General features: G+C 41.2%; 2 protein-coding genes across 2 annotated transcripts; both read left to right on the top strand.

The window, feature by feature from the left end:
- Positions 1-640: 640 nt before the first annotated feature.
- LOC306702602 (protocadherin gamma-A4-like) lies at positions 641-6,806 on the top strand (the record flags this gene model as incomplete). The annotated part of the gene is made up of 4 exons (XM_079168242.1): positions 641-755; positions 873-1,352; positions 5,058-6,652; positions 6,801-6,806. The coding sequence occupies 4 exons, from the start codon at positions 641-643 to the stop codon at positions 6,804-6,806; spliced, it is 2,196 nt and encodes a 731-aa protein (XP_079024368.1).
- Positions 6,807-8,766: 1,960 nt separating this feature from the next.
- On the top strand, positions 8,767-11,226 carry LOC306702603 (protocadherin beta-15-like; the record flags this gene model as incomplete). Its single annotated transcript, XM_079168243.1, has 1 exon — positions 8,767-11,226. One exon carries the CDS (start codon positions 8,767-8,769, stop codon positions 11,224-11,226), a length of 2,460 nt encoding a protein of 819 aa, XP_079024369.1.
- Positions 11,227-12,231: the final 1,005 nt, after the last annotated feature.

The following is a 12,231-nucleotide window of genomic DNA, read 5'->3' on the forward strand; positions in this document are numbered from 1 at the left end:
AACAATATTCTCATCTATTTGATAGAAAATTAAAGTGTATGTGTTCTGTCAATGTTTTGACATGCCAAATATTTTGTGAAAGCTTTGGATTGTTTTGACGACAAGGTTTGAATAGTTTTATGTTGATCCCCATTGTGGTATTTTGTAATCTTTTTTTTTTACATGACACGAGGACAGCGCAGACCTGTATCACAGCATGTTGATCCTAATATGTCAAAGCAGTTATTATTGTTGTTGTTTTGAACAAGTTTATCTGAAAAGGTCCATATTTAAACATGTACACATTCCTCCATCGTCTTGTTATACCCCGGAAAATACTCATGGTGTCAGTGTGTACCAGTTAACGAAAGGACACGGTCATTCTCCACCCTTCTGTCCCATCGAATTTAAAACCTGCTTCTGTTGTTTTACAGCAGTTGACGATATCGCTTCGTGATATGACCACAGTGAGATTTTTGTTTTCATTTTGGAGTCAATCACAGCTCCATTTCTGAATATCTGGACATACTTTGTGGCAGTAGAGGTCCTTCTCGCAGTAACAATGGGATGCAGCAGATTTGCGTTCTTTTCCGGCCTTGCTTTTGTATGTCTTGTCCTCCACCCTGTCTATGGAGACCTGAGCTACTCTATACCGGAGGAGATGAAACGTGGATCTGTTATTGGAAATATCGCTAAGGACCTGGGGCTTGATTTGGGGAGACTGTCTGCTCGCAAGGCCCGTATCGACACTGAAGATAACAGTGTTAAGTACTGCAGTATAAATCTCAACACCGGAGAATTGATTGTACAAGAAAGGATTGACAGAGAAGGGCTTTGTGCGAAAAAAGCATCATGTGTTCTGAAACAGGAACTCGTATTGGAAAATCCTTTAGAACTGCACCGTATTAGTATCCGCGTTCAAGATATCAACGACAATTCACCCCAATTCAAAGAGGAGTCACTTAAAATAGAAATTCACGAATCGGCAGTCAAAGGTGCAGGTTTTCTCTTGGATGAGGCGCACGATGGAGACATCGGAGAAAATGCTGTTCAGGGCTACTCACTTCAGCAGAATGATCATTTTAAACTAAATGTGAAGACAAAGATGGGTGGACGAAAATATGGTGAATTGGTTTTAGATAAAGAATTAGACAGAGAGGAGAAAGAAGAGATTATGTTATTGCTTACCGCATTCGATGGAGGCTCTCCTCAGAGATCAGGTACTGTAGTCATACACGTCACTGTACTGGATGCTAATGATAATGTACCAGTGTTCAGCCAGGCCCTTTATAAAGCCAGTCTGCCTGAAAACTCTCCGTTGGATACATTGGTGATCACAGTGAGCGCTACTGATGCAGACGAAGGGCTGTATGGTGAAGTTACTTACGGATTTGATCACGTTTCAGATGAAAACCAAGTTTTCTCTCTGAACTCTAAAACTGGAGAAGTTAAAGTGGCTGAATCTATTGATTATGAAAAAGAATCTTCGTATGAAATGCAGATAAGCGCAAAAGATGGTCTGGGATTAGCGTCATATGCAACTGTGATAATTGAAATTACTGACGTAAATGACAACGCCCCAGTGATATATCTGAAATCACTGACTAACCCCATACCTGAGAACGTGTCACCTGGTACAGAGGTGGGTATCATCAACGTGCAGGATAGAGACTCTGAGACTAACAGACGGGTCCGCTGCTCCATTCAGCAAAACGTCCCTTTTAAGTTGGTTCCTTCTATTAAAAACTATTATTCTCTGGTGACCACAGGACAACTGGACCGTGAACTAGAGTCTGATTACAACATTACAATCACTGCCACTGACGAGGGCTCTCCACCTCTGTCCTCCTCTAAAACTGTTCAGTTATCTGTAGCAGACATCAACGACAACCCACCTGTGTTTGAGGAACAGTCCTACAGCGCTTATGTGACTGAAAATAACAAACCTGGCTCCACTTTATGTTCCGTTACTGCTCGAGACCCCGACTGGAGACAAAACGGTACAGTGATTTATTCTCTGTTACCCGGTGAGGTGAACGGTGCCCCGGTGTCCTCCTATCTATCTGTTAACGGAGACACGGGGGTGATCCACGCTGTGAGGTCGTTTGATTATGAACAGTTCAGGAGTTTTAAAGTCCACGTGACGGCCAGAGACAACGGTTCTCCTCCACTCAGCAGCAACGTGACCGTCAGTGTGTTCGTATCAGATGTGAATGACAACTCTCCTCAGATACTGTACCCCGCCCCGGAGGGCAACTCCTTCATGACCGAGCTGGTCCCCAAAGCTGCACACGGAGGCTCTCTGGTGTCCAAAGTGATAGCGGTGGACGCGGACTCCGGACAGAACGCCTGGCTCTCCTATCATATAGTCAAATCCACTGATCCGGGACTTTTCACTATTGGTCTCCACAGCGGAGAGATCAGGACCCAGCGGGACATTTCTGAATCTGACAGCATGAAACAGAACCTCATTGTGTCAGTGAAAGATAACGGACAGCCCTCTCTCTCTGCCACCTGTTCCATGTATTTACTTATTTCTGATAACTTGGCTGAGGTGCCAGAACTGAAGGATATTTCTTATGACGAGAAGAACTCCAAACTGACCTCTTATCTGATCATCGCGCTGGTGTCTGTGTCCACCTTTTTCCTGACCTTCATCATCATCATCCTCGGTGTGAGGTTTTGTCGCAGGAGAAAGCCCAGACTGTTGTTTGATGGAGCAGTTGCAATCCCCAGCGCTTATCTCCCTCCTAATTACGCAGACGTTGACGGCACAGGAACTTTACGCAGCACTTACAATTATGACGCCTACCTGACAACAGGTTCTAGAACCAGTGACTTTAAGTTCGTGTCATCTTACAATGACAACACACTGCCTGCTGACCAGACTCTGAGGAAAAGTCCATCAGACTTTGCTGAAGCGTTTGGTGACTGCGATGATTCTCCTGAGGTAGGAACTGGTGTCAAATATCGTTTGATGTATTTACAACCTAATGATCCAGTCAATACCTTTTTACAGTTATAATTTGTATTTGCCTTGTTATTTATTTAAGACAATGTACGGAGTGACTTAAAGTTACCCACTGCAAATTCATTTTACCGTGCAAGTTACTTTATTCTCCAATTTATAGCCATATTGTCCAGAGTCATTTTTCACTGAAATGCACAGATTTAACCTGATAGTTAATCAATAGTTCACAGAGGAGTTAGTCTACCTTCTTGTTCTGTATATTTCTTTCAAAAGGTATCAATTCCTTAACACAGCAATGTTTCAGTAATTGTGTCCTTTGAATTGAGCTGGGGCTCTTTTTGTGTTTCTGTCCTTGGTGCTGAACCTCATTGTTGCACCTGTGATGGAACTCATACCTGTCTTCTATTTGACTCGCCTTTCAAATATTTTAGATTGCACTTTTACTTGCAGATCTATTTTCCTGAGATATATGTGTCCCATTTTGTAATCAATATCCAAGATATAGATTTGCTTCATATTTAGCTAAAATTAAAACATAAATATAACAAAGGACACATCACATCAGTAGAATGAGAGGAGATATTTTGCTTCATTGGGTAGCATTCCATATTTGTTAGTGCAAATAATTTACAGATTATTTCAATTTACCGATATAAACCTTTTTTCTCAACATTGTTATTCCACCAATGAAAAATATAAAAGGCACGAAATCACTCTTTTCTATTGGTGTTGCTTTTTATGCACCATATATTACTTAATTAGATTTTGAATATATTTAATTTAGTAAAGAGAGGGACAGACAGACAGAGATTTGCTTCCAAGCGAATTTGGAACATTTATAATACAAAACTAAATGACATGATCCGTGGTTCAACATTGTTTAACATTAGTGCAGTGTTGTCTTACTATTATCACCATGAATTGCTTGAGGTGGATTACTTTAAGAGGAGACATAGTTTGTAAAGCCTCATGAGACAAAGAACAAGCATCTCACTTAACTTAAAGATAAGTTTAAATCATAATGCTTTTTATTTCCTCATTATATGTTTATATACAAACATTAAGAACAGACTACCTTGTAATGAATGTTATATTTCATTTGTACTCACGGTGTCACTATTGACCAGCTAAGGAGTCAAGTGTTCAGTCTGTTTTGCACACCACCCATTATTTGGATGGACCAGCCTTGTGTTCTTTATATCATTCAACACCGACGACTCATGCTGGGAAGGCACATACATTGATCGAAGAGTAGTCTATTCAATGCTCGATATTAAGTTGTTGTAACGTGTGTAGTTCTGTCTGAGGATGATGACTAGAAGACGCGTTCTTCAAAGCTATGGCTTTGTCTTTTTCTTTGTTGTGGTGCAGTCCGCACACGGAGACCTGAGCTATTCTGTACAGGAGGAGCTCAAGCGCGGATCTGTTATTGGAAATATCGCCAAGGATCTCGGCCTGGAGGTGGGCAGACTGTCTGCTCGCAAAGCTCGTGTTGACATGGAAGGAAACGAGAGACAGTATTGCGGGATAAACCTTCGAAGCGGAGATTTAATCGTTGCGGAAAGAATCGACAGAGAGGAGCATTGTGGAGAAAAGCCTTCGTGTGTTCTTAAATTCGACTTGCTGTTAGAGAATCCATTGGAGTTACACCGGTTATCCCTGCAGGTTCAGGACATAAACGACAATGCACCAATTTTCCCAAAAGATACTGTAAAGCTTGAAATCACAGAGTCAGCTGACAAAGGAGCTAGGTATCGTGTTAATGCAGCGCAAGATGCTGATATAGGCAAGAACTCAGTTGAAAGCTACATTTTGCAACAAAACCCTCACTTTGTGTTCAGTATTCAGACGACAAGTGCTGGTAGAAAATACGGTGAGTTGGTTTTAGATAAAGAGTTAGACCGAGAAGAGCAGCAGGAAATGAAATTACTACTCACAGCTGTAGACGGTGGTTCTCCTCAGAGATCAGGGACAGTAGTCATACACGTCATTGTACTTGATGCTAATGATAACGCCCCAGTCTTTACTGAGGCAGTTTATCAAGCCACGTTACCTGAAAACTCGGCTAATAATACTCCAGTTATCACTGTAAGTGCATCAGATATAGACGAAGGTGTCAACGGAGAGGTTACATATGAATTTAACCGATTATCTGATAAATCACAGAAACTGTTTTCACTGAATGAGAAATCTGGTGAAATCAGTGTGACAGGTAACATTGATTATGAAGAGGGATCGAAGTATGAAGTTTTTGTTGAGGCCAAAGATGGGTATGGACTATCTTCAGAGGCAAAAGTGATTATTGATATCACTGATGTAAATGACAACGCCCCTATGATACATTTGAAATCACTGAATAACCCCATACCTGAGAACGTGTCACCTGGTACAGAGGTGGGCATCATCAACGTGCAGGATAGAGACTCTGAGACTAACAGACAGGTCCGCTGCTCCATTCAGCAAAACGTCCCTTTTAAGTTGGTTCCTTCTATTAAAAACTATTATTCTCTGGTGACCACAGGACAACTGGACCGTGAACTAGAGTCTGATTACAACATTACAATCACTGCCACTGACGAGGGCTCTCCACCTCTGTCCTCCTCTAAAACTGTTCAGTTATCAGTAGCAGACATCAACGACAACCCACCTGTGTTTGAGGAACAGTCCTACAGCGCTTATGTGACTGAAAATAACAAACCTGGCTCCACTTTATGTTCCGTTACTGCTCGAGACCCCGACTGGAGACAAAACGGTACAGTGATTTATTCTCTGTTACCCGGTGAGGTGAACGGTGCCCCGGTGTCCTCCTATCTATCTGTCAACGGAGACACGGGTGTGATCCACGCTGTGAGGTCGTTTGATTATGAACAGTTCAGGAGTTTTAAAGTCCACGTGACGGCCAGAGACAACGGTTCTCCTCCGCTCAGCAGCAACGTGACCGTCAGTGTGTTCGTATCGGATGTGAATGACAACTCTCCTCAGATACTGTACCCCGCCCCGGAGGGCAACTCCTTCATGACCGAGCTGGTCCCCAAAGCTGCAAACGGAGGCTCTCTGGTGTCCAAAGTGATAGCGGTGGACGCGGACTCCGGACAGAACGCCTGGCTGTCCTATCATATAGTCAAATCCACTGATCCGGGACTTTTCACTATTGGTCTCCACAGCGGAGAGATCAGGACCCAGCGGGACATTTCTGAATCTGACAGCATGAAACAGAACCTCATTGTGTCAGTGAAAGATAACGGACAGCCCTCTCTCTCTGCCACCTGTTCCATGTATTTACTTATTTCTGATAACTTGGCTGAGGTGCCAGAACTGAAGGATATTTCTTATGACGAGAAGAACTCCAAACTGACCTCTTATCTGATCATCGCTCTGGTGTCTGTGTCCACCTTTTTCCTGACCTTCATCATCATCATCCTCGGTGTGAGGTTTTGTCGCAGGAGAAAGCCCAGACTGTTGTTTGATGGAGCAGTTGCCATCCCCAGCGCGTATCTCCCTCCTAATTACGCAGACGTTGACGGTACAGGAACTTTGCGCAGCACTTACAATTATGACGCGTACCTGACAACAGGTTCTAGAACCAGTGACTTTAAGTTCGTGTCATCTTACAATGACAACACACTGCCTGCTGACCAGACTATGAGGAAAAGTCCATCAGACTTTGCTGATGCGTTTGGAGATGGTGATGCTTCTCCTGAGGTAGGAACACATTCCGTATTATTTAAGTAATCGTCCTGTAAAAGCTGCAATTTTTTTATCGCTTTCTTCACTTGCCTTGCTCCTTTCTCTGGTTTTGATTGAATCAAGTTTTAATCGTTTTCTTTACATTTCGTGATGCTGCCTTCAGGATTAATCAACGTGTAGTTGCTGACATGATTTCCCTTCCAAGGAAAACCGTTTAAATTGTGCCCCTTGTACTCTGTCCATGGTGCTGAACTCCATTTCATCACAAAATGCATATTCATGACCAATTTAAACTCTAGTCTATTCGTATGTTATTTTCTTCTTCCTTAGTTTAATCTCACCGAATGTACTCTGCCATTGCATTTTCTAAATGTTTTATGTTTTTTAGCTCGTACTTTTTTTATCTGAATATACCGTTGCTGTCATGTGATGCAATTGTTGAAGTTCTTTACAATTCAAACTCAGATGGCTATTATTACTGGTTAACGATTTTTGGACATGATATTAGTGCCCCACGGATATAAAAGGTTAGCTGTCTCTATCCTATCTGCTTGGTTAGGGCGTCCTTTATCTGCTGTGGTCTTGATTGATGTGGGCAATGCCAAAAATACGTTCTCCTTTATTTATCTAAAATCATTATTAATATTTGACTCACATAATATGGTATATTCCTATCCATGGTTTTGTTTGCTTGTTTATTCATATGTTATTTCACTTGGCATTTACTATTATCTGTTGTTGTCAATGTGCAAACCTGATTACACAACGAATGTAAGTAATTGATATTTGTACTGACAATCAGAGGTGTTTTAACATCATAATTATACGGGAAGAATCCGTTTTATATTCAAAGATCACGTCTCACATCTTTTGGGAATTTTTTAACGAACTTTAGTTGTCTATTAATTGAGCATTTATTGTCACTGATAATGGAGCAAACAAAGGTGCCATCGAGAGACCAAATAGTAGTAAAATCATGTCTCCATTGAAATGCAAGAAATGTATTTCTTTTTGACAATGAACCTTGCAGAACTAGTTTATGTTTCCCGTCAAACTCAGATTGTGTCCTTTTTCTTAATTTTACTGTTACGACATAGTCCTTTAAATGGCAGTATGTTTCTTGGACTTTATACCAGTTGTTTGTCAGCCTCTCTGAAATGTGTCACAATTCATAGTTAAATCAGTGAACAATAACATAAAGTCTAAAGCTCTATCCAAAGAATATTTCTTCTGTTACTGATGTTTACTACAACAACAATACAAATATTAAAATATATTGTTTTGCTCATCAGGATAGAAAAGATTCATACAAACACCATAATTTGGAGATAAATAATTGATTGATGATTTTTGTCTTCCAAGTTGTCAAACATATTTCAGGTAAATCATGCCAATAGATCTGTGTGTTACCATGAAGTACACAACTGTTGGTGATATTAGGAGGCACATATCACTTCAATTTATGGTCACTTCAAATGATTGTTCATTAGGTTTAATCTCATGTCGACATAGTTTTCCTTATCATGCTTTCAATCTGAACAATAACAAGACAACACAATGTGTGAGCACTAATAATATTGGAAGATAGTTAACAAAAGTCTACTCTATTAGATCTAAACTGAAAGATTGTGTTCTTTCTGTTTTGACATTCCAAAGATTCTGTGAAAGCATTGGATTGTTTTGGCGACAAAGTTTGAATAGTTTTATGTTGATCCCATTGTGGTATTTTCTTTTCTTTTTTTCCATCACAAGGGAACAGCGCAGTCCTGTATCAAGGCATGTTGATCCTGATATGTCAAAGCAATTAATATTGTTTTTGTTGTTTTGAACGACAAGGTTATCTGAAAAAGTCCATATTTAGACATATCAAAATTCCCCCATCGTCTTGTTATACCCCGACAAATACTCATGGTGTCAGTGTGCACCAGTAAACGAGAGGGCACGGTCATTCTCCACCCTTCTGTCCCATCGACTTTAAAACCTGCTTCTGCTGTTTTACAGCAGTTGACGATATCGCTTCGTGATATGACCGCAGTGTGATTTTTGTTTTTATTTTGGAGTCAATCACAGCGCCATTTCTGAATATCTGGACATACTTTGTGGCAGTAGAAGTCTTTCTCGCAGTAACAATGGGATGCAGCAGATTTGCGCTTTTTTCCGGCCTTGCTTTTGTATGTCTTGTCCTCCACCCTGTCTATGGAGACCTGAGCTACTCTATACCGGAGGAGATGAAACGTGGATCTGTTATTGGAAATATCGCAAAGGATCTGGGACTTGATTTGGGGAGACTGTCTGCTCGCAAGGCCCGTATTGATACTGAAGATAACAGTGTTAAGTACTGCGGTATAAATCTTAACACCGGAGAATTGATTGTACAGGAAAGGATTGACAGAGAAGGGCTTTGTGCGAAAAAGACATGTGTTCTGAAACAGGAACTCGTATTGGAAAATCCTTTGGAACTGCACCGTATTAGTATCCGCGTTCAAGATATCAACGACAATTCACCCCAATTCAAAGAGGAGTCGCTTAAATTTGAAATTCGGGAATCGGCAGTCAAAGGTGCAGGTTTTCTCTTGGATGAGGCGCACGATGGAGACATCGGAGAAAATGCTGTTCAGGGCTACTCACTTCAGCAGAATGATAATTTTAAACTAAATGTGAAGACAAAGGGGGGTGGACGAAAATATGGTGAATTGGTCTTAGACAAAGAATTAGATAGAGAGGACAAAAAAGAGATTATGTTATTGCTTACCGCATTCGATGGAGGCTCTCCTCAGAGATCAGGTACTGTAGTCATACACGTCACTGTACTGGATGCTAATGATAATGTACCAGTGTTTAGCCAGGCCCTTTATAGAGCCAGTCTGCCTGAAAACTCTCCGTTGGATACATTGGTGATCACAGTGAGCGCTACTGATGCAGACGAAGGTTTAAATAGCGAAATTACCTATGGATTTGACCATGTTTCAGATGAAAAACACGTTTTCTCTCTGAACTCTAAAACTGGAGAAGTTAAAGTGGCTGAATCTATTGATTATGAAAAAGAATCTTCGTATGAAATGCAGATTAGTGCTAAAGATGGTCTGGGATTGGCGTCATATGCCACGGTAATAATAGAAATTACTGATATAAATGATAACGCTCCAGTGATATATCTGAAATCACTGACTAACCCCATACCTGAGAACGTGTCACCTGGTACAGAGGTGGGCATCATCAACGTGCAGGATAGAGACTCTGAGACTAACAGACAGGTCCGCTGCTCCATTCAGCAAAACGTCCCTTTTAAGTTGGTTCCTTCTATTAAAAACTATTATTCTTTGGTGACCACAGGACAACTGGACCGTGAACTAGAGTCTGATTACAACATTACAATCACTGCCACTGACGAGGGCTCTCCACCTCTGTCCTCCTCTAAAACTGTTCAGTTATCTGTAGCAGACATCAACGACAACCCACCTGTGTTTGAGGAACAGTCCTACAGCGCTTATGTGACTGAAAATAACAAACCTGGCTCCACTTTATGTTCCGTTACTGCTCGAGACCCCGACTGGAGACAAAACGGTACAGTGATTTATTCTCTGTTACCCGGTGAGGTGAACGGTGCCCCGGTGTCCTCCTATCTATCTGTCAACGGAGACACGGGGGTGATCCACGCTGTGAGGTCGTTTGATTATGAACAGTTCAGGAGTTTTAAAGTCCACGTGACGGCCAGAGACAACGGTTCTCCTCCACTCAGCAGCAACGTGACCGTCAGTGTGTTCGTATCGGATGTGAATGACAACTCTCCTCAGATACTGTACCCCGCACCGGAGGGCAACTCCTTCATGACCGAGCTGGTCCCCAAAGCTGCACACGGAGGCTCTCTGGTGTCCAAAGTGATAGCGGTGGACGCGGACTCCGGACAGAACGCCTGGCTGTCCTATCATATAGTCAAATCCACTGATCCGGGACTTTTCACTATTGGTCTCAACAGCGGAGAGATCAGGACCCAGCGGGACATTTCTGAATCTGACAGCATGAAACAGAACCTCATTGTGTCAGTGAAAGATAACGGACAGCCCTCTCTCTCTGCCACCTGTTCCATGTATTTACTTATTTCTGATAACTTGGCTGAGGTGCCAGAACTGAAGGATATTTCTTATGACGAGAAGAACTCCAAACTGACCTCTTATCTGATCATCGCGCTGGTGTCTGTGTCCACCTTTTTCCTGACCTTCATCATCATCATCCTCGGTGTGAGGTTTTGTCGCAGGAGAAAGCCCAGACTGTTGTTTGATGGAGCAGTTGCCATCCCCAGCGCTTATCTCCCTCCTAATTACGCAGACGTTGACGGCACAGGAACTTTACGCAGCACTTACAATTATGACGCGTACCTGACAACAGGTTCTAGAACCAGTGACTTTAAGTTCGTGTCATCCTACAATGACAACACACTGCCTGCTGACCAGACTCTGAGGAAAAGTCCATCAGACTTTGCTGAAGCGTTTGGTGACTGCGATGATTCTCCTGAGGTAGGAACTGGTGTCAAATATCGTTTGATGTATTTACAACCTAATGATCCAGTCAATACCTTTTTACAGTTATAATTTGTATTTGCCTTGCTTTTTCTTTTCGACAATGTACGGAGGGAAGTATAGTTACCCACTGTACATTTATTTCACTGTGCAAATTAAGTTGCACTCCAACTCATAGCAGTAGTCCAGATTAATTTTGCACTTGAACGTTTTCATTGAACCTGATAGTTTATCTATAGCTCACAGAGGAGTCTACCATAGTCTGAACTCACTTCAACATGTTTTTTCATTGGAGTAGAAGCTGTTTATCTTCATTATTATCTTTTGTTCAAAGCTATCTCTCACTTATTAAGACAGCAATGTATCGCTAATTGTGTCCTTTGAATTGATCTGGGGCTCTTTTTGTGTCTCTCTCCTTGGTGCTGAACCTTTTTGTTGGACTTGTGATGAGCTCATACCTGTCTTCTATTTGACTCGCCTTTCAAATGTTTTAGATTACACTTTTACTTACAGATCTGTTTTCCTGAGATCTCTGTGTCCCATTTTGTAATTAATATCCAAGATATGGATTCCCTTTATACTAAACTAAAATGAAAACATAAATATAACAAAGGAAAAATGTCATCAGTAAAATGAGAGGAGATATTTCGTTACATTGAGTAACATTCCATATTTGTAAGTGCAAATGATTTGCGGATTATTTCAATTTGCTGTGATAAACCTTTTTTCTTTGTATTGTTATTCCAGTGCAAAATATAAATTACATGGTATCGCTCTTCTCTCTTGGTGTTGCCTTTCATGCACCATACAGTATATTGTTTATTTCGTTTTTTAATCTATTCTATTTACTAAAGAGAAAGACAGACAGACAACGATTTGCTTCCAAGCGAACTTGGAGTATTTAGCATTCAACACGAAATGACATGATCCGTGGTTCAACATTGTTTAACAATAGTGCAGTGTTGTCTTACTATTATCACCATGAATTGCTTTTGGTAGATTAGGAGGAGACATAATGTTTTTTGTAAAGCCTCATGAGACAAAGAACAAGCAGCTCACTTAACTTAAAGATAAATT

The sequence above is a fragment of the Pholis gunnellus genome (assembly GCF_910591455.1).
Source record: "Pholis gunnellus genome assembly, chromosome: 10".
Classification (NCBI taxonomy): domain Eukaryota; kingdom Metazoa; phylum Chordata; class Actinopteri; order Perciformes; family Pholidae; genus Pholis; species Pholis gunnellus.